We start from the raw sequence: 27,306 nt of genomic DNA on the forward strand, positions 1-27,306 counted from the left end.
CCAAGGTTTCTTCTCCACCCCCTGAATCTGGGCTGGTCTGTGACATGTTGACCTTAAACTTTCAGTTCTGCCTTCACTTTCTTGGAACCCAAAGGGTCACTATGCCACTACGCTTAGTTGAAATCTAGGATAAAAGATCATATGGAGAGAGGGGACTGGTCCTCTGCCATCTACCTGGGGCTGGACATGTGGGAATGAGGCTATGATGAACTCTACCCCGTCCCCAGACAAAATGGCCATGTGCAAGTTCAGGCATTGAAGCGAAGAGCTGCCTGGTCAGCCTACAGCATCCCGAGAAATAAACTGTGGTCGATTTGGCATAACTTTGAAATCTGAATTTTGGACCCAAGGCCCAAACTCCTGAGATTCCACATGCCAGGTCCGGCCACCTGCCCCTAAACACCAAATAAAGAGGCCTGGTGAAGGCAGAGAAAAGTTTATTACACAGCTCAGGACACACCATGGGAAGAGGCAGAGTAAGCACTCAGCTTATCTTCAGCCATCTTCGGGGTGCAGACAGGAGCTATAGGTTTAGAAAGACAAAGAACTGGGGACAAGGAACAAAAGGTATGCACAGGTAAACAGTCCCAGTCACAGGTGTGGTCTGGTTGGTCATCATCTCAGTCTTTGTTCCAGGAGAAGTTAGGATTTGGTCCATCCTGAGGAAGGTGTACTGCTGGGGGCAGTTTCTGTCCCTCATTATGAAGATGTTACCTGTCTTTCCTGGGATCCAAGGTGATTGCAAAGTGACTGCAAAGAGAATGGCTTAGAGCAAAAGCAGATACAAAATGGAGGCAAAAATGCCATTTTGCCTCCATTTTGTTTTTAGCCAATTCATGGGCTCAAGAAGGAGTCAGTGCTTTTCAGCAAAAGTAATCTGAGTGCCTCTTACAACTTATCCTGCAGCAGCGGGAAAGTGGTATACCAATTTAGTCAATAGAATAATTAGGAAGACAAACAGTAGCACTGGCAATGTTTTAAGAAAGATTAACCAAATCTTGAGACTTTCCTCCAAGTTAACCATGGGTTATGAGAAACAGACGTCATCCTGCTCCTCCCCCACCATCACCAACTGCTGACCACTTACAGCGCCACAGGACTCTCTGGCTGTTTACTTGAGGCCAGCTCCTAGTGGAGGGGTCCAGACACTGAGGTCTGAGAGCTTGGCACAGGCATAAGGGAGCACAACAAGGCACTGAAACAGCTCTAGGGGGGTCATGAGGCTGGCCTTGGAAGAGCCTTCCTTCCTCACAGTGAACCCCCCAGTCTCCACTGCTGCAGTGGCCGCATGACAAGAGTCCCCCATCCCCCTGTCAGGCCTTCTGGCCCTCCTACTCCTCTTAAAGAAAAACTTGCTTACAATACTTAAGGCACAGTAAGGCAAACTTTGTTCAGGTCTGTCCTGATAGGTGTAGGGACCATAGCAAAGGGATTTTGCAGAGGGGAGAGGGATCAGGAACAGTCTAGTTAGGTGGGATTTCAGCCAAGGAGAAGGGTGGGGTCAGTGGATGGACAGTGACTGAGAAGAGTCATTCGGGTGGGGGAATTCTGGTTAAACTGACCTCCCAGGATTCTTGCTGAAGGTAGGTCAGGGTGGTCACCTGGGGGCGGGGGCAGGATGAGGAACCTGATCAGATATGGGAGGGCAGGAGAGGGAGGCTCTGGTCAAATTGACTTATCAGGTTCTTTGCTAAACCTGGAGACATGGACGTTCACCCATGTCCCTAGCAGAAGGCTCAGGAGCCTGACTATAGTTTGGTCAAGCAGGGAATCTTTGTCAGAGGGCAGCCTCTCCCCTACCTGCCTCCATAGGCTTCAGGCCTCATCCAGGGGTCATCTTCTCCAGGAAGCCATCCCCTGACTCAAATCTGGCTGATGTTTCTTCCAGGGCTCACCTGGCTCACTGAGGCTTCCTGTGAGCAATGTGAAGGTAGCAAACATTTGTCACCTCTGTCCTGGCACAGAGCAGGCATTCTGCAAATGTCTCATGAATGAGAGAAGTGACATGAATCTCCAGACTTCTAGAGGCTGAGTAACCTTTATAGACACTGTGGGTCCATCGAGATTGCTGCCTGTGACAGTTTATGCCTGGAGGTTCCTCACTGGGGAGCGAAATGTGTCTCCCTCCAAAGGCTGTCAGCATGTCTGCATTGTTTGTGTGCACAGGGGAGGGGAGGTAAGGAGTTTGTGTGTGTGCATGCATGCGTGTATGCATGTATGTGCACCAGGAAGACCCCTCCCCCTTGCTAGCCTCTCTTTCAACGCCCACACATTCACGGCCCACACTTTCAGCCCTCCAGGACACTATCTCTAACACCCCAGGCATTTGAAGCAGCATCTGACTTTCCATCTGCTACCCAACCTCATCACTGCCTCTCCTACATGCAGATGTCCCCCAGGATGTGCTGCTGACGTGCAAAGTCACACAGTTCTAAAATAGAACCTTATCTCTCTTCCTGCCCCTTTGCCATCAGCAGCACCTTCACCCCCCTTCTCCTGAGACCCCCAGAAGTCTTGGCTTCTTCTGCATGCCACGCCTCCCACATTCCAGAGGACTGGGGTGACTTCCACACAGCCAGGAGAAACACCCTAAGTGTCCTGTGGACAGTTTGATCAGAACACTGCCTGTTACCACTTACTTGCTTATGCCCCAGAAGAAATAATGCCTGAAGAAACTGAAGCAACAGACAAAAACTAACCACAAGTAAAACCACAAGTGCAGATGGCCTTTGCTGCTGAGCACTGCCATACAATCCCAGAAAACAGTGATGCAGGTGCAGGGAAAGAGTATTCCATAGTAAGGAAGGAGTGAGTCAGTGCTTCTCTGCTGTTTTCTCCACCCCACACTCAGGTGAGACAGGAAGGCTAGAGGTGGCTAGAGTTGGATATATCTCTTTCCCCCAGTCAGTTAAGCTCTGATAAAAGTTTCTGTTGGGTGCAAATCTTGTAAAGAACAGAATACTCTTGCATGTTTCAAAATAGCCCTTGTGGAATTTTCCACATTCCCATGTTGGAAACATGTAGGGCTGTTTTTTGTTTGTTTGTTTGTTTTTCTCCACTGTGACAAGCCAGTGGGGGTTTCTGGAGGTAAAACTCATGAAAGTATGAGGCTTGCCCAAGACCTCAAGAGCTTTTAACTCTCAAGACTGTCTATATTAAAAACACTACCTGTTTTAGTTCACCCATCCCCCAGCTTTATTTTTCCCTTTTTTTCTCTTCCGGGAGCCAGACAACCCCTGGTTCTTGGAAGCCACTCTAGGAACACTGGTGCAACTGTCTGTCGCTGGGCTGTGTGGTCTGGGGATGAGTCGCCCTGATGGCACTAAAGCTGAAGTTGATCAAAATTAACATCAACTTACCTTTCCTTAGAAGCTGAGAAAGTCTTTGACTATACTTCAGAGTTCTAAAATACGTATATGTTCTAAGAATGTAGTTGTTGGGTATGGAATATAGGGGAAGAGAATGAAACTGGAAAGGAAGTTTATTATACTTACAGAGGGTCAGCACATGCCACATGGGGCCACAAGGGAAGCACAAGTGCCTCTCAGGAGGCAGAAGACAAGAGTAGGGAAAATCTAGCAGAGCCTCTATTGGAGTTTCCATGGAAAGGGAAGGGCAGGGCAAGCCAAGCAGAACTAACAGTTTAGGATAGGCTAGTTTGGATAATTTCTGCAGGCTTTGGAGCAGATGAGTGGTTGCTACTTGCCTAATACCTGGCTGCTATAGTTTGGATCTCATTATGGTTTGAATATGAAACATCCCTCATAGGCTTGTGTACTGAGTGTTTGAACCCCAAACAGTGGTGTGATCTTAGGGACCTAGCTAGAGGAAGCATGTCACAGAGGGCATGCTTTTGAACTTTCTACCTGGTCCCTTCCTCTCTCCTCTCTCTGCTTCCTGCCCACCATTAGGTCAACAGCTTCCTCCTCCTCCACATGCTCCTGCTGCCATGTTCAAACCCCAGTACCTGAAAAAAATAAGGAAGGCCATACCTATGATTCCTCCCTCTCCTGGCTTTATTTTTCCTTTTTTCTCCTTCTGGGAGCCAGACATTCAAGGCTTAGGACATTCAAATGCAACATGATAGATAGGAGAATTCAGAAAGTCACCGTAGCCGCAGTGAGACACAGGCTCAGAAAAGACCTGAGAAGACATAGGGACTGATCCTGGTATTAGAGACAACTGATAATCATTTAAAACACACACACACACACACAGCAAACACGGGGAAAAAGGGAAACATGTGATTTCTAGTTTCCATATTGCAAGATTTAAATGTCCAGTTTTCAAGCAAAAAAAAAAAAAAGTCACAGGCATACAAACACACAGGAGAGTATGATCCATTTGAGGAAAAACAACCAACAGAAATTATTCCAGCCAGGTGAAATGGCTCACACTTGTAATCCGGAAGACTGAGATCAGGAGAATCAAGATTCAAAGCCAGCCTGGGCAAATAGTTCATGAGACTACATTCCCAAAATAACCAAAGCAAAATGGACTGGAGGTGTGGCTCAAGTGGTAGAGTGCCTGCTTTGCAAGTACAAGTTGGTATAATGGTGAGCATAACTGCCTTTCAAAGCCCTGAGTTCAAACCCCAGTCCCCCCAAAAACAAAAAAAACCCAGCCCTCCAAACAGTTCCCCAGCGCAGCTGTCCATATGAGTGCACATGACCTTACAGTGTTTTGCATCCATTAACAAAAGTAAATGCTTGCTGGGCACTGGTGGCTCACATCTGTAATCCTAGCTACTCAGGAGGCAGAGATCAGGAGGATCATGGTTCCAAACCAGCCCAGGCAAATAGTTCGAGAGATCATATCTCAAAAATACCCATCACAAAGAGGGCTAGCAGAGTGGCTCAAGGTAAAGGCCCTGAGTTCAAACACCAATACTTAAAAAAAAGGTAAATGCTAATGACCACCACCAGATATTAGCTTCTATTACAAAGCAGCACCCAGAACCAACTGCCATGTGCTCCACCTCACCCTCCCTTTAAGATGAATAACAAGACATGGATGCTCACTTTCACTACTTCTATTCAAGGAAGTGTTGGAAGTTCCAGCCAGAGTAATTAGGCAGAAAAAGAAATAAAAAGGCTTTCAAATTGGAAAAGCAGAAGTAAGATTATGTTTGCAGGGACATGCACAATGTTGAGTGAAGGCTCAGCATGATACAGTATTACTGGCTGAGTCAGGTTACCTTGTGTGAATCCCAGCTTTTGCTCACTAGCTGGGTGACCGCTCTTTGCCTCAGTTTCCTTATCTGTAAAATGGAAAATAATTCATGCTTCAGAGGGTTACCTGAGAAGTAGATGGATTAAGGTGTCAAGAATTCAGAAGAACTGGGCTCCAGTGGCTCAGGCCTATAATCCTAGCTACTTGGAAGGCTGAGATCAGGAGCATCGCGGTTCAAGGCCAGCTCAGGCAAATAGTTGTGGAGACCCCATCTCCAAAATAACTGGAGCAAAATGAACTGGAGGTATGGCTCAAGTGGTAGAGCACCTGCTTTGCAAACTCAAAGCCCTGAGTTCAAGCCCTAGTCCTACCAAAAACCAAAACAAAACAAAAACCACTCAAAAGAGTGGCAAGCGCACTGCAAGAGCTTTCATGTGTTGATATTTGATATCCGCTCCTTGGGGAAACAAGACCTGGATGTAAAGGAAACCGTTGTGAGAATTACAGCGCAGGGTGGAGTGGGAGGGAAGCTCCACAGGAAGGGACCTCTCCGCTCGGTTAGAAATCCTACAAATGAGTAGGCTTAGCAAGCACTACTAATACAGAGGCCAGGAGAACGTGGGAGCCTGGGGAGCCCTCGGCAGAGCAACCTCCCCTTTCGGTTTTACCGGCGGGTGCCTCCTTCCTTCTGACAGCATCCTCTCAACTTACGTTCCCTTTTGCTCGGGTAAGAAGGCGACTCGCAAGAACTGCGGGTACCCAGTGCAAGCCCAGACAACACCACCATGGCACGTGACTCATACGCATGCGCACGGGGGGTGCGGCCAATGTGCCGGCTCCGCCTCCGTTGTCCAGGAAACTGGAGGCGTGGCTCGCGCTGGCTCAGCATCCAGGGGCGCCCCACGCGTTGATTGGCGGGATGCGGCACCCGGTCATGGACTGAACGGAGCGAGCGATGATGGGCGGGGCGGGAGCGCGGGGATTGGTGGAATCTGGGCGATGGGCGGGCCGAACGCGCGGGGATTGGCGGGATGCGGCGCGAGGCCAGGTGAGTGTGGTTCGGCCAACCTGGGTCTGCGTGGGGTTATGGGTCCAGCCCGGGGGGTAACCAGGACAGCGGGCTCGCGTCTCGGAGGACGTCCCGTGTTCCTGAGTGGGACTGAGCTGGGGAGGCCGGTCCCGGGTGGGTCCGACACCCTCCTCGGGCTGCGGGGGCACCGGATGGGCCGCTGCCACCATGGTGCGTGTTTGGCTGAAAGTTAATTCAGATTCGCCCTTTCGGTACAATCTGCGTCCCAGGCCAGAGGTGATCAGTAGAGATAGAGCACAAGCCTGCTACGGGTTTTAAACGATACAAGAAAAGTACAAAGAAACAGAAAGCTGTAATATGTTAGTAACCAGTATGTCCAAACTATTGTCACTTAAACTGCATATCTGGGAGGGGGGGAAGATAAAGGAGAATGATGGAGGGGTGAATTCAACTATGATATATTGTAAGAACTTTTGTAAATGTCACAGTGTGTCCCCAGTACAACAATAATGATTTTTAAAATAAACTGTATACGTATACATGAAGAATGTATTAAGATATTCCTTTTTTTGTGGGGGGGGGAGCGGTACTGGAGTTTGAACTTGGCCATGCATCAGCCCTTATTGAGATATTCTTTGTGATATTTTGGAAATCCGGTGTGCATCCTGCAGGTACATCTCAGGTGGACTCCGTATGGGAGGGACAGTGCAGTTGTAGGTGCTGGTAATACTTCCAGGAATAAAATAAAAACCCCAGCTCTCTTGGAGCTTATGGTGTAGGTGGAGAAGGCAGTCAAACTTAAAATACATAGTTTGTTGGAAGGCAAATGCTGTGAAAAAACAACGCTGGGCGCTAGTGGTTCACTATTGTCGTCCTAACTATTTGGGAGGCTAAATTCGGGAGGCCAGCCCAGGCAAATAGTTTGTGAGACCCCCATCTCCAAAATAACCCAAGCAAAATGGACTGCAGGTGTGGCTTGAGTGGTAAAGTGCCTGCCTTACAAGTGCAAAGTCCTGAGTTCAAACCCCAGTCCTACACACACACACATACAAAAAGGGAAAGCAGATACACCAGGAGAAGGTTGCGGTGTGGAGAAGGTGAGTTTTGAATAAAGATTTGAAGGAAATGAGCCAGTGACCATGAGCTGTATGGGAGACCACCAACTGGAGTAGAGAGGCCTGTGCTGGGGCCCTTACTGTGGAAGAGACAAGAGGAAGTGGAGTGAGAGACAGGTCTGAGGGATGAGCAGCTAGGGTGTGGGGCAAATCTCATAGGATCTGTAAGAATTTGGGGCTTTATTTAGTGAAATAGGGAAGCTTTGGAGAGTTTTGAGTAGAGCAATGACTGATTTATGGGGTTTTTTTTATTAGTAATTTTATTTATTTACTTATTTTGTGATACTGGGGTTTGAACTCAGGGCCTACACTTTGAGCCACTCCACCAGCACCCCCCCCCATGGGGTCTTGCGAACTATTTGCCAGGCTGGCTTCGAACACTGATCGTCCTGATCTCTGCTCCTGAGTAGCTAGGATTACAGGAATGAGCCACCGGCACCTGGCTAGTTATTTATTATTTTTATTATATTATGGTAGGCTTGTTTAGTAAGAAGTCTGACTTCATTCCCACAGGTGGGACAGGGGTGAGGGGCCTGGATGGAGTCAGATCACGAATTCTATTTGGGACATGCTAAATTTGAGACATTGGTAGTTTTCTAAGTTGAAGCCTGAGTTTGGGGTTTGGAGGGAGCTCCAGGTGGGAGAAACACTCCCAGCTTTCCTTTTCTCCCTATCTGGAGTAGGGTTATGGGGTGAGCCATCTGTATCCAGGGCACTACGTCTGTTCCCCTTCTTTCCATTTGCCCTTTGGATACAGTGTGGGCAACTTAGTTGAGACACCAGGAGAGCTGCTGCCTTGGAATTGGGCAGAGGTGGCAGGAATGTCTTTGTGTCTTTACAGTGATCCTCCTTCCCCTGGGCACAGCTGTCTGGACAAAGCAAGCCAGGAGTGCAGCCATGTTTTCCGAGCAGGCAGCCCAGAGGGCCCATACTCTACTGTCCCCACCGTCAGCCAACAATGCCACATTCGCCCGGGTGCCCGTGACAACTTACACCAACTCCTCCCAGCCCTTCCGCCTGGGAGAGCGCAGCTTTAGCAGGCAGTACGCCCACATTTATGCCACCCGCCTCATCCAGATGAGACCCTTCCTGGTGAGCCGAGCCAGGCAGCACTGGGGTGAGTGAATTTGGGGTGTGCTTCCCATACCAGTCCAAAACTGAGAACCAGAACCTTTTTACCCAATTTCTTCTCAAGGTAATAACAAGGTAACGTTAACTTAAGTCATCTGTGGGCTTAAAGTTTGCTTTAGATTAGAGGCTGGTCCTGGTTCTGGCAGTGATGGTGACTATTTCCTTGGTGGAGGGAAATTATCCAACCATTTTCCCATACCATAGCTAGAGAACCCCTCAGTGTGGCAGGGCTGGCACCAGGTTGCTGGAGGCACACCTTGCAGTCATAAGGGACCCCCTCTGTTCATTGATGTCTACTTCTTCTGACCTGAATTTGGTGGCCATGAATCTTCTGTCCTTTGGGTGGGGGTTCTCTTTTTTTCTCTCCTAATATCCTAATAAAGTGACCTGGGAGCACAGCCCTTTTCTTTTCCCCATTTCTTCCTTGGTGATCATACCTGCAGTTAGGTTTTGCTGTGCTGGGTGGTGAGGCAGGACCCCCATCTCTCAACTTTGGGGTGGTACTGCTTGATCTCATTCTTGAGATTTGCACAAGTGGTTTTCTGTATAGTTTTCAAATCCATCTCCTGTTACGTTTTTAAACAGACCCTGCCTTACTCATTGTCCCTAGCACAGGGTTTGGTGGATCTCAGCCCTGGTTGCACATGGGAGCCACTGGCCTCAGGCCTGTGCTACCCAACCCTAAACCACTAAGCCACTAGGTCAACTCTTGGTTTATTTAAGCAGCAGGAGAACACTAGGCACAAAATCTCCTAGCTAAGACAGGAAATTTATTGGACATGGTTTCTGTTTTCTTTACCTCAGGCAAAGGTACAGTTTAGCTCTCCTCTGCCCCTTTTCCTCACTTTTTATCTATTTTTACTTTTTGGTGGTACTGGGGTTTGAACTCAGGGCTTCATGCTTGCTAGGCAGGTGCTCTACCACTTGAGCCATGCCCTCACCCTTTTTGCTTTTAGTTATTTTGGGGATAGAGTCTTGTGTTTTTACCCAGGTGATTCTCCTGTTTATGCTTCACTTCCCTCGAAGTTGGGAATGACAAGCATGTGCCATCATACCCAACTACTTTTTTGCCTGGAATCTCTGCCTCCTGTGTAGCTGGGATTATAAGTGTGAGCCACTGCGCCAGCTTCCTCACTTCTTTTAAGAAGGTACCCACCTGCTACCTGGGCCTGATGTCAGGACCACCTTTCCAGTGTCTTTATATCAGCACCACATTCTCTCCCAGTGACCACAGCTGCTCACAAAGCTCCCAGTGATGGGCAACAACCATTTTATTGGGCTCACAGACTGCTGTGAAGGATGGGATGATTGACAGCAGGTCACTTACAGGTTGTCACCCAGAACCCTACAGAAGGTTTCTCGGTGTAGCCTGGGCTTCCTTGCCAAAGCTCAGTGTGCCTCCAGAATTGCTTCCTGTACACGTTGAGCCTTCCTGATGTGGGTGTTTCCCTTTGACCAGCACACTTCTCCCTTGGCTGCTTGGACTTACAGTCTGCTAAAGTGGCATATCCTTTTGAGAGGTACTTGGCCCATCAAGGCCTTCTTCATGTTTCCTGCCTCAGCTTCCTGTTTGTCCTTGGACTTGTGTGTTATGGCATCTCTCTCCCTCCTGGAAGGGGCTTAGTGAGAGCCAAGGTTGGCCTTTGTGTATAGTTTTGATGTTGGTGCCAGTATTGCATAGGGGAAAGGTGTCCTGCTCTCCATTAATGGACATGTGTCCATCCAGTGCTCAAGGGTATATATTTGGATCCAAACTGTGTGACTCTCTGTATGTGTGGGGGGAGGTGTGGGAGTGGGTAATATCTACTCTTAGTGTGTCATCAGGGTTGGCTGAATTGCATGCACAGCACTTAGATGGAGTGACCTGGCAAGTCCTAGCCTGTTTTCTGTTACTGTAATGAAATACCTGGTGCTGAGTACTTCAGAAAAGAGGTTTATTTAGCTCATAGTCCTGAAGCTTCAGGTTTGCTCTGGTGAGGACCTCATGGCAAATGGCAAGTGTGTATGTAAGAGAGATCACATCACCAGACAAGCCAGAGAGTGATTCTGAAGTTAGGCTCGCTTGTATAACAGCTCAGGCTGATAAAGCTCAGGGTCGCATGAGAGCTACCTGCTCCCCTGTGAGCTAAGGACTTCCCACTGGGTCCCACCTCTGCAAGGCTGCGCCACGTCAACACCACCACACTGAGAATCGAGCCGCCAACACAGAAACCTTTAGGGGAGAGACCACTTCCTAACTATAGCAGAGCCCCACAGGTGGGGGGTTGGAATATGTTGTTTCTGGTGCCTGGAGTTTCTGGCCAATGCTGGTGCCCCTCCCCCACTTAGTCTTGTTTTGGATTATCTGTTTCCAGGGTGTAACTCTGAGGAATGTTCTCAGCTCTTCCAGGGCTGGGGGGGCTCTGGCAGCGCTGGGGTCAGCTGGGCTGAGGAGCTAGCCTGACCTCCACATTACTGTGTCTCCTCATAGGGTTTTCTCAGTGTGTGGTGTTTGTTCTGATGACCCCACAGGCCTTTGGGGACTTGCATTTCTTCCTCTCCACCCCTTTCCTCTTGAGCGAATGGGACATTCCCACATGTGATTTGCTCCCAGGATCCTGGGTGCTCTGGAGGAACTGGATTGCCTGACTCCACAGGGAACAGAATGGTTCTTGGGTATCAGTTGAGTATCTGTTTTCAGAGGATGAAGCATTTGGTGGGAACAGGGGCTGATGGAAGAATCCAAACTCTTAAAGAAACTTACAGTATTTTTAAGGAAGAGCTCTGTTGAGACTTGACCTCTTTCTCTTTCTAAGGATGAGTGTTATAATTTATATGTAAGTGAAGTAATGCTCTGTATCAGATTCCCATGGCTGCTGTGATAAAGAACTGCAACACTGGTCACCTTGAGACAACCAGCATTCTGTCACTGGTCAGTTCTGGCTGTGGCAGTGCTGGTCCTCCCCAGAGGCTCCAGAGGAGGGTCCTTTCTACCTCTCCCAGCTCCTAGTGGCTCCAGACAGTTCTGGGCTTGTGGCTGGCTACACATTTTCTCTGCCCCATCTTCATGACCCTCCTTGCCTCTGCCTCTTTTGAAGACATTTGGTCCTTTGTCCCCTGTGGGTGACCCCCCTTCACTGCCACACTGAGGCCCAGGAGTCCTTCACTGGGCACTTCATCCTGGCCAAGGTCTGAGGCTGCAGTACTCCTGTGAGGCTCTGAACGGCCCCTGTGGTAGAGCCTGGATGAGGCTGACTGGTCTGAGTCTGCACCCCTTGCGACAGGCAGTAGCGTCGGAGTGAAGAAGCTGTGTGAGCTGCAGCCTGAGGAGAAGTGCTGTGTGGTGGGCACCTTGTTCAAGGCCATGCCGCTGCAGCCCTCCATCCTGCGTGAGATCAGTGAGGAGGTGAGACCCGTCCTGGAGGACACTGATGTGCCACCCTCATCATCCCAGGGCATTAGGACTGGGCCTCTGCCCAGGGGAGTGAGGGAGCGGGTCCAGGCGGTGGAGGCTGCACCAGCTAACACAGGAGCTGGGGTGGCCTTGGTCCCAAAACTACCTCCCATGTCTGCCTTCCAGCACAACCTGCTTCCCCAGCCTCCTCGGTGCAAATACATCCACCCAGATGATGAGCTGGTCCTGGAGGATGAATTGCAGCGTATCAAACTGAAAGGCAACATTGATGTGTCAAAGTTGGTTACAGGTAGGAGCCCAGCAGCTATGATGGGAATCCTGAGATAGAGAGGCAGCCAGGATGTATATGGGGTCATAGGGAGCTCAGTGGAGGCCAGATGGTAGTGTGTGGACAACCTGTGTGTGAAGAGTTGGCACACTAGAGATTGTGGGGAAGTAGGTAAAGGTTCAAACTGGAGGAGGCCATTGATGGGTGAGGCCTGGCTTAACTGGGAGATTGCTCTCTCTGCCTCCACCCAAAGACAGGGACTCCAAGAAGCAGGCATCAGTCCCAGAGTCCTAAGCGAGAGTTCACTGGTATGGCCCAGGGGGACTGGCTGGTTAAGAGGTGGCAGTACCTGGCCGCCCTCCTGGACCTGATCTCGCTGTTCCCCAGGAACTGTCCTGGCTGTGCTTGGCTCCGTAAGAGATGATGGGAAGCTTCAGGTGGAGGACCACTGTTTTGCCGATCTTGCTGTACAGACGCCTGCACCCCCCATTGATACAGACAGGTGAGGAGCCTCATTCCGGGACCCCAGTGCTGGCTCGGGGAGGGCTGCCTCCCTCCTCAGCACCCTGTAGGACTCTGGCCTCTCTGCAGGTTTGTGCTGCTGGTGTCAGGGCTGGGCCTAGGTGGTGGCAATGGTGAAAGCCTGCTGGGTACCCAGCTGCTGGTGGACGTGGTGACAGGGCAGCTTGGAGACGAAGGGGAACAGTGCAGTGCTGCCCACGTCTCCCGGGTCATCCTTGCGGGCAACCTCCTCAGCCACAGCACCCAGAGCAGAGATTCTATCAACAAGGTATGCGGCCTGCTGGAGACTGGGCCTTCTGTGCTGCTGTCCCCACACGGCCCTGCTCCCTGAGGTTGCTGCCCAGTAGGGAGGGGAGGGCCTGTAGGATAATCCCACATCTACCTGCTGGTGAACTTTGCTTGGTTCTCAGTGCTGAGGACCTGGATAAGCTCAGGGTGGCTCTCTGAGCTGAGACCCACTTAAGGCCTGATGACCTCCTGGGCTTCCACTCCCAGGCCAAATACCTCACCAAGAAAACCCAGGCGGCCAGTGTGGAGGCAGTCAAAATGCTGGATGAGATCCTTCTGCAGCTCAGTGTGAGTGGCTAGGGGCTGGCAGGACGATGGAAGCTACTATTGGGTGGGCAAGTGGAAGCGGGAGGGCCAGAGGGGAGGTGGGAGCTTCCTCAGGGCCTGCAAGCTCTCCCTGACCTTTGTCCTCCAGGCCTCCGTGCCCGTGGATGTGATGCCAGGCGAATTTGATCCGACCAACTACACCCTCCCCCAGCAGCCCCTGCACCCCTGCATGTTCCCACTGGCCACTGCCTACTCCACACTCCAGCTGGTCACCAACCCCTACCAGGCCACCATTGATGGAGTCAGGTAGCCAGCGAGGCACAAGGAGAGGGGAAAGAATAAGTCTGGGAGTGGGTAGGGCTGCGGAAGTCCTTCCTGGCATGTCTTCCCTTCAGGATTGGCCTGGGATATCCCAATGAGGGCACCAGGTGGGCTGCAGGCTGGCTTCTGGGGGTGGAGCAGCATTGGTGACCCCAGGCCAAGGGTCAACAGAGCTTTGCTTTACAGGTTCCTGGGGACGTCAGGACAGAACGTGAGTGACATTTTCCGATACAGCAGCATGGAGGACCATTTAGAGATCCTAGAGTGGACCCTAAGGGTCGGTCACATCAGCCCCACAGCTCCTGACACCCTAGGTAATGGCTCAGCTACACTGGTGGGACCAGGGGGCTAGGCAGGTTCCTGCATGGGCATGCACTTGCAGTCCTGTCCGCCCTGACAAATGAGAAGCTTGTTGTGGAAGCCACTCTGGAATCTTAATTCTGTCGGTGGCTACACAAGTGTACTGGGAGCTTAGGCTGAGAATGGCACAGCACCTACCCCAAGGGCAGAGGCAGCTGGGTTCATCATTCTGCCCCTATGTGACAATGTGGCACTTTTGTTATGGGGCGGGGGCGGTGTCTTGCAGCTGGCTTTTAATGGGAGAGTGCTGGGATAGTGCTGTACATGCTGTCCAGGGTGGCTCTGTTGGGGGATGCCCAGCCCCAGGCATCCTGTGCAGAGGCCGGGATGCCCTGCTCAGCAACAGGCCCTTCTGCAGGCTGTTACCCCTTCTACAAAACTGATCCATTCATCTTTCTGGAGTGCCCTCACATCTACTTCTGTGGCAACACCCCCAGCTATGGCTCCAAAATCATCCGAGGTAAGTTTTGTTTTTTTGGGGACCCCAGGGGTGAGTTGTCAGGAGCAATTTGCTCTCTTAGGGATAAGGTCCTCATGGGATAAATCTCCTGGGGTCTGCCCAGGGGCTGTGGTGTTCTGACTGGGTGGGGTCTGAGGTGCTCTGAGCCACGTGCTTCTGTTGACACCACCCACTGTGGCTCCTGTTTACCTCTGGGGGCTTCCTTGGGGAACAGGCCCAGAACCTAAGGTGGGTCCCACATGGCTGCTTTGCAGGCCCTGAGGACCAGATGGTACTGTTGGTGGCCGTTCCCGACTTCAGTGCCACGCAGACTGCATGCTTGGTGAACCTGCGCAGCCTGGCCTGCCAACCCATCAGCTTTTCAGGCTTTGGAGCAGAGGACGATGACCTGGGAGGCCTGGGGTTGGGCTCCTGACTCAGGCAGCTGGAGCAGGCATTTGTCCCTGCCATGTGAGCCTTGTAAATAAAGCATGAATGTTTGCTGGGTCAGCCTCGAGCTCCTGCTCATACTTGGGATGGGACCCCATCAAGGTCTGCCTCCTCCCCTGAGCCCATCAGAACAGCAGTGGCCAGTGCCATGAGCTTGTTTTATTGGTGTGGCCTTGGCTTCCTCACCTGCCCCCTCTCTGAAGGCTGGCAGACAGAACAGGAGCCTCTGCTGACTCTGCTCTTGAGTCCTGGTTGCCTTCATGCCATCTGGAGGGCTCACCCCAGGGGACCTTCTTTGCGGCAACGGCTGTGTGACTGTGGGTACAAGCCTGGGAAATGCTGCTGAGCTGAGCTGGGCCAGGGCAATGGTGGAATTCTGGTCTCAGAAGTCCCCAAAGTTCACCGTGTAGGTCTCCACTGTCGTGAAGGGGAACGTGGGGCCAGTGGCCATTTCGTCCTCCTCCTCCACTTCCTCCTCCTCCTCGGGCTCCATCTCAGTCCCAAACTCTGTCACAAACTCTGTCACAATCTCTGTGTAGGTCTCGGTCTCCGATTCCTCCCAGCCTGTGATGGTTGTGGGCACAAGGCCCCAGGGCTCCGAGGTGGTGCTTGGAGTGGGGGCAGAGGTGGGGGGTGAGGTGAGGGCAGGGGAGGGACTTGTCGTAGAGCCCACTGTGGCATTGAGGCGCCTCAGCCGCTGCTGCTCGCGTAGCCTTAGCCGTTGCTGCAGGCGCCGCTGCTGCAGGCGCCGCTGCTGGGGCGTCATGGGGCGCGAAGGGTCCACGCGCAGGATGGGCCGGTTTCCATTCATGGCCAGAATCTCCCGGATGCGCTTCCAGTTGGAGCGAGCCAAGATGAAGTTGCACTGGGTGGCCCCAATGTCATAGTCCACATTGCAGGTCTTGGCACTGGAGGTGTAGCCCTCAGCGTGGGCTGTCACGCGGTACTCACCTGGGTTCAGGATGCGCCAGTAATCGCCACCACTTGCTGTTCAGGGAAGACAAGCCTGGTTGTCCGGGGGTCCTCCAGCTCTACCCTCGCTGTGATTCTCCCCAGGCCCACCCTCTCTGTCAGGGCCCAAAGCTTCAGGGACCTGCCGGGCAGGCCAGACTTGCCAAGACCACACAGATTTGACCCCTGTTGCTGCTGCTTCTTGGGAAAGATGAGGTGGGATGTGCACACAAGGTACCTGTCTTCACGCCATGGTTGATACCATTCACGGAGATGGTGGCATTGGCAATGGGGATGCCTTGCTCGTCTGTCACCACACCCTTGATGCCACGGTGCACCTGCAAGAGGAAGGTGAATGAGGGGACCACCCAGGGACCCATGTCCAGGGCCCTGCCCCAGGCATCACCTTCCACCCCACATGCAGCCCAAGCTGTCTACCTGCTCCATGAAGGTAAGCAGTGCCTCCTTGTTGTTCTCCCATTCCCGGGGCAGCTCGCTCTCATGGGGGAACTTGTCACAGCCCAGGTAGATAGACAGCTCCAGGCAGTTGGTGTGCAGGTAACTGAAGTCATTGATAGCTGGGCAGACGGAGACCCATGGTCATCCCCTCCCCAGGTCACGTGCCCCCCGTACCCCCCACACAGCCCTTCCCAGATTGACTCACTCCCTGATCGGGGGTTCCACTTGGCCCCATTGACAATGCCCATGCCGCTGGTGTAGTCTTGGGCCTGGCACCCTCCCCGGTACGGCTCGGTCATGGTGAGGTGGGCGGAGGCGAAAGAGATGGCTAGCCAGCGGAAGATGGCATGGTCTGGGGTCTCCTGAGCCTCAGATGCTTCCTCGTCGTCCTCTCCTCGGGCAGCTGCCATGGCTGCAGCCAACAGCTGCTCCTGGCTGGGTGTGCGGGCCATGTCGTAGGGGTACGACACGAGTCTCTCACCACCATTCAGATTTGCTCCCAGCACAAAGGGGTTCTTCTCCATCCAGGCGATGATGGCCCGCACCTCTGTGGACACCTAGGGGTGGTCGGCACAGGAGGTCAAGGCTCCCATGGTCACCTTGCCCCTCTCCGTCTGTAGAGCTTCACGCCACAAGTGCTGCACTCCCCTTGTCCTGTCCATGTCCCTCTGACTCTTCCCCAGCCCCACAGTCTCAACACACACAACTCAGCCACCTGCCGAATCCCCCCCCAGCTCAGAACTCTAGGGCTGTCCTCACCGTGGCATCTGGGGACAGGTAGCGTTCAGGAATGGGCAGGTTATTGTTGGGGACCCGGTAAGGGACCCATTTCCTCTCCTCAGCTCCCCAGAGCACAGAGTTGAGATCCGGAAAGTCCTCAAAGATGTCAAAGCCCTCCTCGGTCCACAGCCCCAGGGCCCAGTTCCCAAACTCTGAGCCCTGCGGGGAGTGGGCAGAGTTAGCTTTGGCTGCACGTTCTCCTGACTCCACCGCTCCAGCCAGCCCCGCACCCACACCCACCATCTGTGCTGCCACTTCATAGCCATCGGGGTTCAGCGAGGGCACCAGGTGGATGCGGGTGTCCTGCACCAGGCTGCGCACACGCGGGTTCCCGTCACGGTACTCGCGACACAGGTACTGCATGAGCAGCAGCAATAGCTCTCGGCCTAGAACCTCGTTGCCATGGATCCCAGCTGTGTAGCGGAACTCAGGCTCCCCTGCAAGGCCAGGAGCCACAGTAAGCACTCAGCCTTGTAAGGCCCAGGGTGCCTGTGGAAGGAGCCCCAAGGAGCTAGGGGGTGGCTGAGGCTTATATTCCCAGCAAGACAGACTTGGATCCCCAGGGGGTCTCTAGGAGCAGGCAGGAGGCAGTAAGCATCTAAACCTACTGTGCAGGCCCACCTGCAGTGCCAGGACCTACAGGTAACGCCAGGGCCTTGCCTCTCACTCACTGCAGGGGAGCCAAGCCCTGGCCCATGCAGCACAGGGCCCAGGCATCCAGGGCACTAGCAGAATGACACCCTTAGGGCCTCACCCAACTCGTGCTCCCCAGGGTTGTCTGAGATCTCCATGGCGTAGATCTTGAGCCCCCTAGAGCTTTTGCCCAGGCTGTATGTGCGGGTGATGGTGGGGCACTCCTCGTTCACCACCTTCATCAGCTGGTATGGTGAGGAGACGGCATCACATCACTGGCCATACCTCTCCAACTGCCCTGGATCTATGGGGAGAGACAGGCAACCCCGCCCTCTCCCAGGTCCTCCAGGTCCTAGCCTCCTCCCTAAGTCAAGGGGCGGCTGGCCAATGTTCCTCCAAGAGAGACTGTACCCCTGCAAGTGGGGACTAGACCAGGCATAAGCCCCCTTGTCACCCCTGCACAGGGCCCATCCCAGCCTCCTAACCTGGCGCATGTCCTTGTAGCTGTGGTGCCGGAAGTCCAGGTCATCAGTGGCCACCACTTCATTCTGTGCATAGTAGCTGTGGACAGCTGCAGAGAGGCAGGCAGGGCCCTGAGCCAGCTGCCAGTCAACCTACCCCCAGGTCACCCCCAGCTGCCCCTAGGCACTCACGGGTCACTGGGCAGCCCAGCACCTCCAGACGCATGCACAGGCTGCCGTTCCAGGTGAGTGGGTATATGCGGATGAAGCGGGCCACCACTGGCTCCGGGAGCTCACTCAGCACAGGTGTGTCCTTGTCCACATTCCCGTGGAAGGTCTGGGGAGGGACAGGCCTCAGTGTAGCACCCCTCCCTGAGTTCACCCTGGCCCAGACAACGGAACACTCACCATTTCCTCATAGCCATTGGTGTACATCACCCATGTCTGGCTGTCATTGCTGAAGCCAATGAAGAAGGTGGTCACAAAGTCGTCACTGTGAAACAGGACAGGGACAAGGCTGTTCTCCTGCTCCAGGCCCATTTGTCCCCCTTTCTGGGCCAGCAAGGCTGTGGACCACGGCCTGGGTGTCATGAGCCAGGTCCTGTGCCTGTCTGTGGCCACAGGTGCTGGCTATTGCTGACCTTGTGTGACCATCTGAACATGGGGGCTGACTAGTCATGGCCTAGGGACAGGAACAGGTGCAGCATTAGCCTGGGGACTTTTAAAAATTTTTCTTTCATAGTACTGAGGATTGAACTAGGGGCCTCACACTTGCTAGGCAAGAACTCTACCACTTGAGCCATACCTGCAGTCCTTTTGTCTTCAGATACAGTCTAGAGCTAACTTTGCCCCAGCTGGCCTCGGGTCACAATCCTACCTCTGTCTCCCAAGTAGCTGGGACCACAGTGTGTGCCACTACACCCAGCTGTTTTTTGATATGGGATCTCCCTAACTTTTGCCTGGGCTGACCTCAAACCACAGTCTTCCTAGCTCTTCCTCCTAAGTGGCTGGGTGCACCATTGCACCCGCCCCTCACCCAGTGGATTTTTCTGGCCTTCCTGGGCCAGCTCAAGGGCTATCTAGAATGTCCAAAATGGAACTCAGTGCCATACTGGAGCCCCAGCAGACTACCCAATCACCCAGCCACATACTGGATGCTGGAGTCTCGGCCCTGGGTGATGACACCTGTGAACTGGGTCGTCCTCCTGGTGTCCACCTCGATCCACTGGGTCTGTGAATCATCCTCAGCACACCAGGCACCATCATAGTAGTCATCCTCGTTGGCACCAGCCTGTCAGATAGGGGACTGAGCATGGGCAGGGGAGCCCCTGAATGCTAGGGCCGGGCTGTTCACTCACCCACCTGCATGTTGAGCCGGCCACGCTGTGCTCCCAGGCCGTGGCGCAGCATGGAGGAGGCACGGATCTGGTTGTCCTCTATGCGGTGTGACTCCATCCCGATAGGCGGGCACTCTGAGGACGCGCACCCCAGGCTAGTGACTTGTGAGTCACTTGAGAGACCCCCTCTCTCCACCAACCCAGAGCCAAGGGGCTGACAGCCCACCCTCTCACATCAGGGGCACCGGTCAGAGAGCACCTATGTGGCTTGTTGCTCTGAAGACTGCAGACCCCACCCACCTCAAAGTGGATGCAGAACCAGGCCAGCAAGGGGCACTGCTGAAGTGGTAGAGTGCCTCCCTGCCTGCCTAGTAAGCAAGCACAAGGTCCTGAGTTCAAAACCCCAGTACCACCCCCCAAATAAAGAAGAACCAGGCCAGATGCTGCTCTTCCCCCAGTCTGCTTCCCCTTCCCAGGCCTTGGCTGCTCCATCTGGAAAACAGGCTGATGGTGCCTACCTATTAGGGATATAGAGCTCAGGATAAATCCCAGGTAGACCCACCCCAGGGCCCAGCCTACCACAAGCTACCCAGATGAGGCCATGTGTACATTGGCCCCACAGGGATGCCTGTGAAGATAGCTGAAGACCACTCCACACCCAAGGCGTGGATACACACACACACACACACACACACACACACACACACACATCACCCCAGTTGCTAAGGGCCAAGAAGTCCTGCCTCTCTGAAGCAGATCAACCTCAGGCGAGAGCAAGGTGTAGCTAAACAAGAATGTCCTCAGATCTGGGACTCTCCCTTCTGTGCTGCAAGAATCTAATGGCTTCTGGCCCTAAAGTGCCATCAGGAAATCTGGGCTCCCAGGTGTGATCACTGTCCTGCACTCCCACCCTGCTGCACCCCCACACCCAGTCCCAGCCCCACTCACTGACTTTCTCCACCGGAGCCCACTCCTCCTCCAGCTCCTTGCCCTTCTGGGGCCCTGTCAACAATGAAGGGAGAGGTAGAGCCAACGCTTGAGGCAGCAAGAGTTCAGATGCCCCACAAGACTAGTCACACACCTTTGGGGTCCTTGCCCTTCTCCACAGCCCACTTGTCCTCCGTCTCCTCTTTGGGGCTATTGCCCTCCTTTTTGGGTTTCTCTGGAGGGTGCAAGGTGTGAGAGGTATATCAGCCCAGCCCTGAGCTTTTGGGGAGGGGCAGGCTGAGCTGGGATCTGTCGGGGATCGGGCTGAATTGGGGCACGTGGGGGTGGGGAGGTCTGGCAGGCAGAGGTGGCCTTAGGAGGAAGCCTACTGTAGGGTCTGGCTGGTTCCACATACTCAGTTCCTCCTTCTCTTCATCTGTCTCCTGTTCAGGGCCAGGCTTCTGTGGTGGAGGTGGTGGGAAGTAATAGTCCACTGCAGGGATAGAACTAAGTTTAAGTGGTCCTAATCCTGTGCTAGGGGCCTTGGCCCCCCAGGTTCACAGGAACACACAGGACAGGGCTGGGCTGGGCAGGAGAGGAGGGAGGTAGAGAGCTGGGGGACAGAAGAAGAGAGAGCTACTTCTGTGGAAAGTCAGATGGGAGAGGCAAGACCCTACTGAGGTCACCAACCTGGCCCCACAAGGTTTGGCCTGAGGAAAGGAGAAATCAAAGTTGGACAAAGACTGGCACCAGGGCAGGTGCCTAAGTGGCAGCTGGTGACTGTGACCAGGCCTTAAGATCTGAGCTGGGACCAAGGATTAGAGGGACCAAACCTGTGTAGGCCCATCATCCAGGAGGGAAGGAACCTAGGGTCCCACAGGGACCGGGGTAGGGAGGGTGGCAAGCTGCAAAAAGGTAGGTAGGGTAGGGCAGGAAAGAGACTAGAACACAGGACAGTAAGGACTGGGCCCAAATGGGGTAACAGGGCTGAGGGCAAAGCCTAGGGACACCCCCACTGGGGGCAAGAGCAAAGTCAGGAGCCAGGTAAGTAGGCAGGGAAAGTCCAGAGTCCTAACCACACTCCTGAGCCAGAGGTTTACTCTCCCGCCTCCCTTGGACTCTCACTACTCACTGTCTTCATAGTTGGGGATCACGTAGCCATCCCCATAGTCAGGAGGCAGCAGAGGCTTCAGAGGTGGCTCTGTGAAGGTGAGGAGGTACAGTGGGCCACAGCTTCTCCCCTGTGCCCCTTCCCACCCTGACTCCCATCTTACTGATCTCTTTCTCCTCTGGCTTCTCAGTCTTCTCCTCGGGGCGCTCTGGCCAGAACCTCCTCCTGCTGGGCGGAGGCCTGGGCTGCTTTTGGCGCCGGATGTACTCAACTGAGAGAAAAGAGAGCTCTGAGTAGCTGAGCTGGGACAGGGCCTCAGGTAGACCACCAGTGCCCAGGTCAGGGTCCGATCCACATCAGGACGGGCAGGGGTCTACTCACAGTCCTCATAGTCCTCCCTCTCTATCTGGTCGTTGTAGTCCAGGGTGGGCCCCTCTGTCTCTTCCTCTGGCTCTGAAGAGAAGATGCCAGTGGCCACCTGAAAACCCCACCCAGGTCCACTCTGAGAAGCCCCTCAGTCCAGCAAGCCAGGGCAGCTGAGACCAACAAGTTAATGGCCGCTCACCAAGCTGGTGCTCCCCGGCCTCCACATATGTCTCCTCTCCTTGACCCTGCCAGGTATTTGGAAGGGCACCCCCTGCAACAAAGAAGCCAAGAAGCAGGTGAACAGGGCCCTGACCTTACCCCCTTCAGTGCCTAAGGCCACCTGCTACCAAAGAGCCTCCTCAGACCCTGTGGACACCCTTCCAAGACCACAGCTCACTCCAAGTAGGCCCGTGCATTTTATTCTGCTGGCATGATCTGGGACTGGAGAGTCCGGCGGCCTTCTGGGAGACCTGCCACAAAGCTGCTGCCAGCAGAGGAAGGCAGGAGGGAGCCCTGTAAGCTCAGAGATGGGAGAGACCCCTAGCCACAACTGCCCAGTGCTGTCCTGCCCACTAAGGAAATTCATTGACCGCTCACCAAGTCCAGACAATACTGAGGCCCCAGAGCCTATCATGTCTGTAGGAAACAGGGTTCCAGGTTTCCACACTCACCCTCCCTGCCCACCAAAGAGGTCAGAACCCATATCCCCAGAGAAGGCTGACACAAACCTCCTTCCTGGGGTGGCTCCTCAGAACCAGAGTTGGGGGGCGGGAGCAGTGGCCACTCTGGGGTTTCTAAGGGGACTGGAGTGGAGTGCTTCTTCCCTGCCAGGGGCCTCTTCGTGGCTTTAGGTGGCTTCTCCTTGGGCTTTTTGGTGGCCTTGGGGGGCTTTTCCTTGGGTTTCTTGGTGGCCTTGGGGGGCTTCTCTTTGGGCTTTTTGGTGGCTTTGGGTGGCTTCTCCTTCCCCTTCTTGGGTGGCCTGGGGGACCCCTCCAGGGGCTGTTTGGTTGCCTTGGGGTCTTTGTCCTTCTTCCCTTTCTTCCCTTTGTCTTTGGCCTTTTCTGGAGGTGCTATCCAAGATGAAGATGTAAGTCAAATTAACAGAGGCCACGGGGTCACCGTGTGGCCCCTCAGGATGCGCACAACCTGAGCACAGGGGCTCTCATCAGTCCCCAGTACACACCAGAAACCTTAGGTTAAGCACTTGACCAAGTGGCAGAGCTGGAATCTGAATCTGAGCTTTCTATCTGTAAGTCCAGAGTTGCCAACATCACATCTCAGACTCTCTAAAGACTGAGATGCAACACCCAATTTCCAGGGAGCAGCTACTACCTGCCAAAATCTCAACAGGGCCCTTCACAATCCACTCCTTCACATGTCCACTTGCCAGTGATGAAGCTGGGCATGGAAGGCACAGAGAGGTGACTGAGCCATCCAGATTTAAAGGGCCATGGAAATTCCCACAAACAGCCATACAAATTAAAAGACATAGCCTGGATCCTTCCCGAGCCTCCCTGAAGGGACAAGAAAACCTCAAGAGACATTCAGTAGGCCCTGAAGCCCAAAAAAGAGGAAGCCATAAGAGGTCTGGAATGGGTTGAAAGCCAGAACCAATAGGGGATCTGGCCACCTGGCGGGGGGGGGGGGGGGCACCCAGAGGACAAAGGACTAAGCACAGAGCTTGTAGCTGCTGGCTTATCTCAGGGAGTCCAGGAGCAGGGACTCCAGGTGGGGCTGCCCCCATGGGAATCCTCTCAGGACCCTAAGCAGGGGCTGCAAATGCAGTTGAGAAGTTCATGGTGGATGGAGGACACGAGGCAGTTTGGCTGAAACCCAGGAAGAGTTACAAAACACAAGCAGGAGAAATGGGGCTCTTACAGCCATATCCAAGAGCCCTTGACAGCTGGAGGCAAGAGGGTGGCAGGATGTGAGGTGTGGGGGAAGAGCCAGGAAAGACTTACAACTGGGGCTGCAGGGGGCCTGGAAGGAATAGCTGCTGACCTCACGAATGATGAACGGTGCCTTAGTGTCTCTTGGAAGAGAGATCACAAGATTCTTTGCCACCCTCCAGAGGGCCACAATAAACAGCCAAGATTTATAGACAACTGATTGCGTAAGAGGCCCCGGGTTACATGCCTTGGTGATGCATCATCTCATCTAACTCCAACTAACCCCAGACTACCCACTGCCCACTTCCACCTGGAAGCCTTGGGGGGCAGAGGTCTTCTGCAGCTGCCTCCCCTGTCAGTAAGCTCCTGAAGCAGAGACCAAAAGCAGGAGGCTTAGATAGGCCACAAACAGGCTGAGAGCCCAAGTGGATGCCAGGGTGGTAACAGCACAGACACGCTGTGGCCCAAGCCTGGACCCTGTTGGGATTTGGGGGTCTGGGGATGAGTCACTAGGACATGTAGATCCACAGCCTCTAAAAGCTGCATGCTGCTCAGTACTGGATGTGCCTCCAAGTCCCCAGGCTCTGTGCCAGCACTGCCCTTGCCTGGTACCATGTCCTGCCAGGCGCGGTTTTGTTGAAGAACCACTGCTCATCCTGGGCAGCCTGGGGAGGGGCCAGGCCCTCAGAAATTCTCCATGCTCACCTGAGGTGTCAGCTCCCACCTGTGTTAGCCTCACCACACCACAGGTCGTCCCTGACTTGGGACAGGACACTCACCTTCAGCCGTCCCCGGCTTGCTCCCTGCCTGGGTTTTGCGAGCACGTCGGGTGGGCTCGGGAGGCGGCAGGGCCTCCACGTCGTCCTCCTCGGGCTCGGGCTCCAGCTCGGACAGGAAGCCTTCGAGGAACTCCTCGATCTCGTCGTCAGTCAACACAGTCTGTGGGCGCCCCCCGGGGCACAGAGCCAGCAGCGCCAGGAGACAGCCGAGCAGGGGCGCAGTGCGCACGGCCGCCATGGCCCCAGCACTGGTGGGGCTCTAGCAGGGACGTGGGGGGTGCCGAGGCTCTGGACAGGGGTGAAGGGGGGTTCCAGGAAGAGGACGGAGTTGGGGGGGGCTCTGGGACGGGGCGTAGGAGGAGTGTCAGGGAAGGACGCGGGGAGGGGGAGACTGGGGAGGGAAGTAGGGCAAAGGAATCCAGAAAGTGGTGGGAGAGGGAAATCCTGGGTGGGCGAGGGGATCAGGGGAGAGGTTCGGGGAGAATTCGGGGATGGTGGAGCTCAGACGCTGGTGGGTGGCTCCAAGGCGCTGGCGGCAACTGGGCGCTCCTGCCCCGCGTGGCGAGCTCCCGCGCGCACCGCCTTCCAAAGTGCAAGCGGCCGCCGGGGCGGGGGCATGGGGCTTCCGGAGCCGGCTTCCTCCCCTCAAGCCGGGCAGGAGAAGGAGGAGGAGCTCGGCTGGAAATGAGGGGCTGCGGGAGGGGGCGGGAGGGGGGGTGGGCGGGGCAGGCCCGGCGCTTGGCACTCCCCAAAGCTCGGAGTGCAAGCTGTGTCCGCACGCCCAGGTCAGGGGCTCTGAGGCCGGGGCGACTTGGGGGGAGTGGGGGAAGGATCTGAGGAAGGGAAGCAGGGTTGGAGAGTCTGAAAAAGCTTATGCTTCTGTCCCGTTGAACCTTCAGCACGCCCCAAGCCTTTGATCTCATCTAGGGCAATCAGGAACTCAGGGTGATGAAGATGTTGGCCACCCCATCCTTCCCACTCTCTGGCCTGGTCGCTTTTCAATCAGTCACCTGCTGCACCCTGGTGTCAGTCATCAGCCAACCTCCGTGCAGGACCAACCGCTGTGCTTGGCAAGAAAGACAACACTGTAGGAATTCACTTTCTAGCAGAAGGCGGTACAAAACCCTCTCAAAGAGGCCCAAGTGCTATACTGGGCGTAGGAGTCCCACATACGGGCATGCCATCATCCCATCTCAACATGAACAACAACAACAACGAAAAAATCAACCAACCAAACAAAAAAAAACACTCAAACTTTACAATTACTCTTGCTACCACATGCCCCCAGGGGGCACAAGACTAGGCTCAGAGCATTCCAGGATCCATTAATGATGTCCATTATGGTGCCAGCCCAGGGAGATTCACTCATGTGACCCTTCTAGGGGGTCAAATGTTGACCCCAAGTGTCCATCAAAGCTAATTTCAGAGTTCCCAGACTATTCACCCTTGAAGAAATGAGAAACCAAGAGAAAACACACTTGTAGCCATAGGTCAAGGTCAGCAGCAGTCAGTCCCAAACCAAGGTTGTCTGTAAGGGATTGACCTGGTGATGAAGCAGAATAGGAGCACTGGAACGATTGACAGGGTAGAGTTTGAATGTCTGCTGGAAAGAAAAGAAGAAAAGCAAGTCAGGAAGCACCCAGGCTAGGACTCCAACCCACCCTGGGCCACTGTTGGCAGGTGGCAGCCAGGAAGGCCCAGTGGAGTACCTGCACTGGCTTTCCTTAAGGAAACGGGCTGGGCTGGGGGCATGGTTCAAGTGGTAGAGTGCCTGCCTAGCAAGTGCAAAGCCCTGAGTTCAAACCCCAGTACCACCAAAAAAATGGGGGGAGGCAGGGGAACTAAGTCAAGAGCTGGTCCCTGGTGGTCTTTCCTGGTTCTGCCCCTCTTGGCCATCTGATCTCAGGAAGTAACCTCAGTGCCCACCACTTACTAGATGTAGACTAACAGGATCATGTGTGTGCAAGGCCTAGCACATGTATTCAGTCCTCGAAACCCTCTGGGTCTTGGCTCTCACCATTTCCCCTGGAGACCAACCTGGGCCCAACCAGGCTCTCCAAGCAACCCCCCACAGCCAGAGGTGGCCTCAACCCAGTCCTAGTAGCAAGGGTGAAGCAAGTCTTACCCACCACTGTCCCCTGCAAACCTGTGAATCATCATACTTAGAACTGGTTCTAGGAATTTGTTCTGCTGCCCCCAGTCTAGTCATGCCAGAGGCCCGAGGCTGGCCGAGGGGCTATGAGACGTCACTTCCCTGGGAACAGCTCATACATGAATTGGATTTGGGCCCAACATCCTCTGCCAGGGAAAATAGAAGCCATTTAGAAAACATAAAAAAGGCTAGAAAGACTTCTCCTCAGTCACAGTGAGTCACCAACAGGGACCTGAGCAAAAGCCCTTAAGGGGATCTGGACCCAGGAGGACCGGGGGCTGGGAGCCTTCATCTCTGAGGGTCTGGGCAGATGGAGAGGGCAACTGCTCTCCATGCCAGGCTGGTGCTCCTTCCCTTGGGACCCCCTAGCTCAGTGAGGAAGTTGTGGAAGTTGTTCTGTCCTAGTCCAGGACTCTGCCTGGATCAGGAGACAACCACATGACCAGTGAGGGGGCCCCTTTCCTCTGCTGAGGATCGCAGTTAGCTAAGTCAGGCTCCTCAAGGGCATAGCCAAGGTCAGTCAAGGAAGTTGGAGGCGTGGTATTTGTGGCTAAGAGCACTCAAGGGCTTCAGGGTCCCAGCCCCGCCACTGGCCAGGATGCTAACCTGCCCTGGCTAGACACCCTGGCAGCCCCTACCCCACCTTCTCTCTCCAGATTCCAGGGTCTATCCACCCCACAACAGGACTGAACTGGTCCGAGAGA

The 27,306-nt window shown here is 54.1% G+C and overlaps 2 protein-coding genes and 1 long non-coding RNA gene across 5 annotated transcripts; 1 reads left to right on the forward strand and 2 right to left on the reverse strand.

Annotated features, from left to right (window-relative positions):
• Positions 1–404: 404 nt before the first annotated feature.
• LOC141420741 (uncharacterized) lies at positions 405–5,961 on the reverse strand. The gene is made up of 4 exons (XR_012445302.1): positions 5,884–5,961; positions 5,198–5,260; positions 1,801–1,913; positions 405–750 (listed from the first exon to the last, which is right to left on the reverse strand). It is a non-coding gene; the product is annotated as an uncharacterized lncRNA (long non-coding RNA).
• A 207-nt stretch (positions 5,962–6,168) lies between these two features.
• Pold2 (DNA polymerase delta 2, accessory subunit) lies at positions 6,169–15,167 on the forward strand. 2 transcript variants are annotated; one of them, XM_020163028.2, is made up of 11 exons: positions 6,169–6,220; positions 8,159–8,434; positions 11,712–11,833; positions 12,008–12,131; positions 12,498–12,612; positions 12,702–12,900; positions 13,128–13,208; positions 13,336–13,493; positions 13,695–13,822; positions 14,227–14,328; positions 14,583–15,167. In XM_020163028.2, exons 1-11 carry the CDS (start codon positions 6,172–6,174, stop codon positions 14,741–14,743), a joined length of 1,515 nt encoding a protein of 504 aa, XP_020018617.1. In that variant the 5' UTR covers positions 6,169–6,171; the 3' UTR covers positions 14,744–15,167. The 2 variants fall into 2 exon arrangements, with proteins under 2 accessions (XP_020018617.1, XP_020018618.1); XM_020163029.2 differs by lacking the exon at positions 6,169–6,220 and adding an exon at positions 6,270–6,412.
• On the reverse strand, positions 14,897–26,946 carry Aebp1 (AE binding protein 1). Of its 2 annotated transcripts, XM_020163026.2 has the most exons (21): positions 24,451–25,105; positions 22,511–22,852; positions 21,982–22,053; positions 21,798–21,869; positions 21,580–21,687; positions 21,438–21,506; positions 20,721–20,798; positions 20,460–20,540; positions 20,327–20,380; positions 19,404–19,513; positions 19,193–19,332; positions 18,450–18,534; positions 18,234–18,378; positions 18,066–18,151; positions 17,702–17,825; positions 17,188–17,384; positions 16,927–17,106; positions 16,373–16,724; positions 16,147–16,286; positions 15,947–16,046; positions 14,897–15,744 (listed from the first exon to the last, which is right to left on the reverse strand). In XM_020163026.2, the coding sequence occupies exons 1-21, from the start codon at positions 24,686–24,688 to the stop codon at positions 15,140–15,142; spliced, it is 3,378 nt and encodes a 1,125-aa protein (XP_020018615.2). In that variant the 5' UTR covers positions 24,689–25,105; the 3' UTR covers positions 14,897–15,139. The 2 variants fall into 2 exon arrangements, with proteins under 2 accessions (XP_020018615.2, XP_073921546.1); XM_074065445.1 differs by lacking the exons at positions 21,982–22,053; positions 22,511–22,852; positions 24,451–25,105 and adding an exon at positions 26,939–26,946.
• Positions 26,947–27,306: the final 360 nt, after the last annotated feature.

Source organism: Castor canadensis, chromosome 2 (assembly GCF_047511655.1).
Source record: "Castor canadensis chromosome 2, mCasCan1.hap1v2, whole genome shotgun sequence".
Lineage (NCBI taxonomy): Eukaryota > Metazoa > Chordata > Mammalia > Rodentia > Castoridae > Castor > Castor canadensis.

Bases quoted from the DNA above. Each gene is read 5' to 3' on its own strand.
- Pold2 (XM_020163028.2), top strand. From the start codon at position 6,172: ATGGGCGGGCCGAACGCGCGGGGATTGGCGGGATGCGGCGCGAGGCCA. The intron at 11,834-12,007 runs GTGAGACCCGTC...TCTGCCTTCCAG, and splicing joins TGCGTGAGATCAGTGAGGAG to CACAACCTGCTTCCCCAGCC. The intron at 13,494-13,694 runs GTAGCCAGCGAG...TTTGCTTTACAG, and splicing joins GCCACCATTGATGGAGTCAG to GTTCCTGGGGACGTCAGGAC.
- Aebp1 (XM_020163026.2), bottom strand. From the start codon at position 24,688: ATGGCGGCCGTGCGCACTGCGCCCCTGCTCGGCTGTCTCCTGGCGCTG. The intron at 22,853-24,450 runs GTGAGTGTCCTG...CATCTTGGATAG, and splicing joins CAAGCCGGGGACGGCTGAAG to CACCTCCAGAAAAGGCCAAA. The intron at 19,514-20,326 runs GTGAGTGGGGCT...GCGCGTCCTCAG, and splicing joins GGCTCCGGTGGAGAAAGTCA to AGTGCCCGCCTATCGGGATG.